Below are 5,483 nucleotides of genomic sequence, written 5' to 3'. Positions count from 1 at the left end.
ATTTGTATTCTTACTTTATTATTTTCTTAATGCATTATCTACAACACCAAAATATACCGTAAAAGTGATAAGAAAATTGTTTCTTATTCCGTACTAGTATACGTGGTAATTTGTTCAGTACTTGTAGACCAACTATAGAGGAACAATAATTGACGTTTTATGATCTCCATGTGGTGTAGATTCATACCTATTTTGGAATGTGGAAGTCACGCATCGAGTGTATGTTATTCTTCTGTATTTGATAATTTATATTATGATATGCATATGATCTTGAATTAGATGTTAAAAAATCGTTTCTTAAAATTCCGCTTGACGCATCTATATTCTTACACAAACGTTATTAAAAAATGTAGTTACTCTCAATTAAATAACCTCGTGAGAACCACAATACTTTCAAGTTAAAATTTCTTACATATATAATTGTTTCAAGGGAAATAAAATTAAAAATATTAAATTGAAATTAATGGGCATAACAACAAAATCTTATATAATGAAATATAATTCACAAAACAATGCCTCTTTTTGGTTTTTGCCACAACAACATTCTCCTCCCATGAATATATTCATTTAAACAAAATACCAAATAAACTAATTCATCAAATGAAAAAATAGTAAGTCCTAACCAATCACAAACATATTATTAGATTTTTTTTTTCTTTTCTTTTTTTTTTTTAAAGGAACAATCCATGAATTAACAATCAGTGTGCTTCACTTAGCCTCAACTTTCTTCTCATCCACTTTTTTGTCAGCTGTGGCTGGAGCCGTGGCTGGAGTTGCAGCTGGTTTAGGCTCTTCTTTCTTTGGCTCAGAGGCTTCAGGCTTAGGTGGCTCAACTGCCAGCTTTGGTGCTTCTTCTTTCTTCGACTCAATAGCCACTTCTTTGGCTGCTTCCTCAGGTTTTGCTGGCTCTGATGGCTTCTCATCGGCTGGCTTTTCAGCTCCCTCGGCTGGCTTTTCGGCTCCCTCAGTTTCTGGCTTCTTTCCTTCATCCTGTAAACAAATCAATCTTCTTAGAAAAAATTCTTTATAAAAAACAATTTATCAATTTAATTTTTCACATACCAAATATATAATCGATCCCAACTCATACCTAACATCATTTGATCTTTACCTATATTAATATAATCTCTATTCTACCAAATTTGCCACATAGATATGTAAAGGGAAAACCGAGAAAAAAAATATGTAAAACACTAAAAATATGTAAAATATGTAAAAATATGTAAAAAAAAAAACACTATGGGGCATCAGAGAAATGGATTATTGTTAATGAGATAAAAAAATGTTAATTAAATATGTAAATAAAAAAACCAAAAAATATATTTGATAATTATTACGTTTTAAAATAAAAATAAAGCAAATTTGATAGAATAAACCAAAAATATAGTAAAGTAAATTTCATCAAACCATATAGAATTTTTTTTTTTTGAAACATGAAACCATATAGAATACTACTATATAAAAAAAATAAAAGTATTCAAAATAAACTAAAAGTAAAACAATAAAACATGAATGACTTGACAAGACCTTTGTATAATTAAAAGTAAATTATGCTTTAATTGTGTTTGTTGAGCATGCATGTTCATACAATATACAATAAGTAGGTAGGGATTATAATAGAAGAAGCTACTAAACAATAATAAGAACTAAGAAAACATAAAAGATAAGAAAAACAAGCAATCTAAGAAACTCATTAGAAGACAAACAAATGTTGCAACTTGCAAGGAATAAAAATACATGGAAAGGAGGGGGGGGGGGGGGGGGGGAGGGGCGGGGGGGGAATGAATAGGCCTACAGAATAATTGAGTTCCAATGCTAGCTCTAAAACATTTTTGGGGCCGAGAGTGAGATATTATTTTGCTGTCTTTTGTAAATTAGGTATGCTTTAAAAGGTATAGTGATACTCTAAAGTAGAGGTGTATATTCGGGTTTTGGACGGAATTTAAAAACTATATCACATGTGGGTCAATTTGTATTCATGTGTGTACCTAATTCTTATAACAAAACATATTTAATTTTTATGTGCAATTTATTTCGAATCAAGTCGATTCATATTTAGTCTTCATTTATCGGATTGAAGTTGAACAAATTTTCCTACATGAAATGTTAGAAGTGTTAAAACTATAATCATTTATAGTCGTACATCCTTTTCCACGAACCCAACAAATCTAAATCAATAATGGAAATGCAACACGCATCATTTAAAATTAGAAGTTTAATTTTGTAATCAGATAATGCCATATTTAGAAACGATGATTTCATTTGGAAATTCGAAATTAATTCAAATTTATTGTTTGGCAAATCAAAAATTTTCAAATTTGAATTTAAATCAAAAATTCCACCATTGTTTTAAAGTAATCAAAGTTGAGAATTTGAGAATGAGTAACCAAATCTTATCATGCTCAAATTCTTCATATGTAATTTCATAATTAATTAAAATTTATAATTTAAAATAAAATACTTATTTTCAAACACTATATAAATATTCTTTTCTAACAACTTATTTCAACTTTTGAATATTGGGCCCTTCTCATGACGCTCAGGGCCGGACCTACTTAGTTTCTAAGGATTCTAGGGTGTGTTTGCGGTTTGCCTGAATGTGAGTTAAGGACAACCACGAGACAATTTTCATATGAACATGGGATATGGGACCCAAATTCACATGAACTTCAAGAGACATGAACAATTTTTTGACCAACAAGACGTTCCCTAGACTTGCTCTCATCTTATGCATTGATGTGGTTGACAAGAACAAGAGAATTTTAGTATTTATTTAAAAATAGTAAATATTTCTTTACATAGATCTTCAAACTTACGAAACCAGTTTTTTTTTTTTTTTTTATTAGGAGGTTAAAATTGACTTATCAATATCATATACAAGTTTATTTGATTATAATAGACTAAATGATAATGCCGTAAACTTAAGTAAAATAATAGAGTGTAACATGCCAAATACCCTTTATTTTCCTTTTTTTTTTTACTAATTTTGGAATAAATTGTGGCCGACCTTTAGTTTAAATAATCATGTACAACAAAATACAATATATCTTATATAGAAATGATATATAACTATACGAGTTGTGTATAAAAAAAATTGTATTTTTATATTTTAATTTTTTATATTCTAATTTAACATTGTATATTTTTGAAAATATTAGATTCATTAAGTTATTTTGTTGTACTTACCTTTCCTTCACTCAAAGTAATTACTTAAAATATTAATTTATTACAATTTCAATATAAAATTCTCTTGAAAATTTAAAATATTAATGATAAAGAGATTTTGTTAATATTAATATGACTCTAAAAATTGTAAATATCATATCCTATCTTATAATTAAATGCATTTTTGTTTTAAAAGAAAAGTTAAAGCTATTTATTTCTTTCACTTAAAAGTTAAAACTATTTATGAATTTTTTTTCCTTTTAAAATAAAAGTTTAATAATTGAACATTGTAATAAAATTCCACTTGATTTGAAATATGATAGACAATGCATGTGAAAATGAGTAGTTGAATTCGGCATAATATACTCCCTTAATTTCATGTTTTAAACTTTAACCTTTTAACCTTTTCATAGTATATTTAACAAAATTAAAAACACTACTACTAGATTAATTCGTCTTATTATAGACTTTTATGATCATAACTAATAATTAATTTATATTTATTTTTTAACCAAAAATATTAGAAATCAAGTATAATGTATGCATAGGCCCAGTTTGATACTCTTTATTAATAATGACCTAATAAGAGTATCATTTTTCTCGTTTTTAACATATACTTTATTGTTTTTATATGTTTTTCGCAAATAAAATTTACAATTTTTAGTGTTAAAATTTAACTATAATTTCTTATTGATCTATATGAAAAAATATATTTATATAGGATTTTGACAGATTCGTCTTAATATATATTTTCTAAATATCAATTTTTTAGAATTTTTCAAAACTCATAATTAAAATTATTTTGACTTATAAATTTATATTGAGATCTGCGCATAAAGTGAAGGGAAAAAACAAATGGAAACAAAGAGAATATATTTTTATTGGTAATTTTGATTATCACTTAACAAATAATGTCTCCCACCTAATTGGTAGTGAACGAAAATAAATAAATTTTGTCAAGAAAAAACTTATTATAATAAAATTATTATAGTTATGATAAATTTTCGTTATTATTTTCATCATTTAATGCTTAAATGAAAAAATAAATTTTACCTTGTTTTGATCTATTTGAATTTCTCTCGTGGTCTCATCAACATTCTTTTGCTCCGGCGCCGGAGCTTCGCCTTCAGTTGTCAATGGCTTGTTTGCACAATTTCCCATTCTTTACTTGTCAGTTTTTACAACAATAAACCCACAAAAAGATTTGATGAAAAACTCTTATAGTGAGAGAAAAATCGCTTATTTGAAAAAGAAAAAGGGAGGAAAATGCAAGAAAAGAAAGGAAGTTTATAGGAAATAAGGAAAAGATGATTATGAATAATTTTTAGGGTTTATTTTGATGGCCTGACAATCATTCTGCTGAGTATAATAAGGTTGTAAATATATAGACAACTTAGACATCCAGCCAGCTAGCTTACTAACTTTTTTTTTCTTTTTAAAAATTGAATAGTACTCCCTAGTTTTCTATTTATGTTTTCATAATAAATGTTTATTTGTATTGAATATGTATTATTTTATTTAATAATAAAATTATAGAATATTTTATTTAGTAGATACGAACTTTTGCAAAATATCAGTGGTAGCAAATATTGAAAATAATTCCACAAAATAGCATTGTACTTTTGGAATTTCACAACTTAACGTATAATTTAACGTTTTTTTGGGCATTAATGTTACGACAACTTAAATTCCAAAAGTACAGTGTTATTTTATGGAATATCAAAAAAGAAGGTTATTGTATTTTAATGAAAAAAGACAATGGTATAAACAAAATTTCACAACTTAACGTATAATCTAATATTTTTTGGGCATTAATGTTACAAGTACTGAAATTCCAAAAGGACAATGCTATTTTGTGGAATTCTGTTTTAAGATTTGCTACCACTGACCTTTTGCAAAAGTATGTGCCTATCATATAGAATATCTCTAAAATTATAGAGCAAAATTATAGATAATAAGCAAGAAAAAATATTAAAATAAAATTTGGGGAAAAAGTATAGGTACCACAATCTTTAAAAAAATATTTAAATAAAAGTAATCGTAATTATGTAGGAACCATAAGTCGAAGAAAATTCTTAAAATGAAGTTATGTGAATACCATAAATATTAACAAAATATTAAAATTAGAATAAGTCGTTCAACATTAATAATATAAATAGAAAATTTATTTTAGAAAATAAAAAATAAAATGGTAGAAAAAGGCAAATGGTCAGGGATTAATAATTAATTTAACTTAAAATGGAAATTTGAAATATTTTGGTAATTGTCGGAATGTTATAATGGACAGGGTGTCTAGGGGTAATGACACAGGCTGTTGA

The 5,483-nt window shown here is 26.4% G+C and overlaps 1 protein-coding gene across 2 annotated transcripts; it reads right to left on the bottom strand.

Annotated features, from left to right (window-relative positions):
* Positions 1 to 460: 460 nt before the first annotated feature.
* Positions 461 to 4,585, bottom strand: LOC130820160 (pollen-specific leucine-rich repeat extensin-like protein 1). Of its 2 annotated transcripts, none has more exons than XM_057685424.1 (2): positions 4,219 to 4,585; positions 461 to 990 (listed from the first exon to the last, which is right to left on the bottom strand). In XM_057685424.1, exons 1-2 carry the CDS (start codon positions 4,324 to 4,326, stop codon positions 709 to 711), a joined length of 390 nt encoding a protein of 129 aa, XP_057541407.1. In that variant the 5' UTR covers positions 4,327 to 4,585; the 3' UTR covers positions 461 to 708. The 2 variants fall into 2 exon arrangements, with proteins under 2 accessions (XP_057541407.1, XP_057541408.1); XM_057685425.1 differs by lacking the exon at positions 4,219 to 4,585 and adding an exon at positions 1,528 to 2,230.
* Between the last annotated feature and the right edge of the window lie 898 nt (positions 4,586 to 5,483).

The sequence above is a fragment of the Amaranthus tricolor genome, chromosome 8 (assembly GCF_026212465.1).
Source record: "Amaranthus tricolor cultivar Red isolate AtriRed21 chromosome 8, ASM2621246v1, whole genome shotgun sequence".
Lineage (NCBI taxonomy): Eukaryota > Viridiplantae > Streptophyta > Magnoliopsida > Caryophyllales > Amaranthaceae > Amaranthus > Amaranthus tricolor.
The sequence above is the reverse complement of the archived record's forward strand: the minus strand, read 5'-3'. Positions and strand labels throughout refer to the sequence as shown.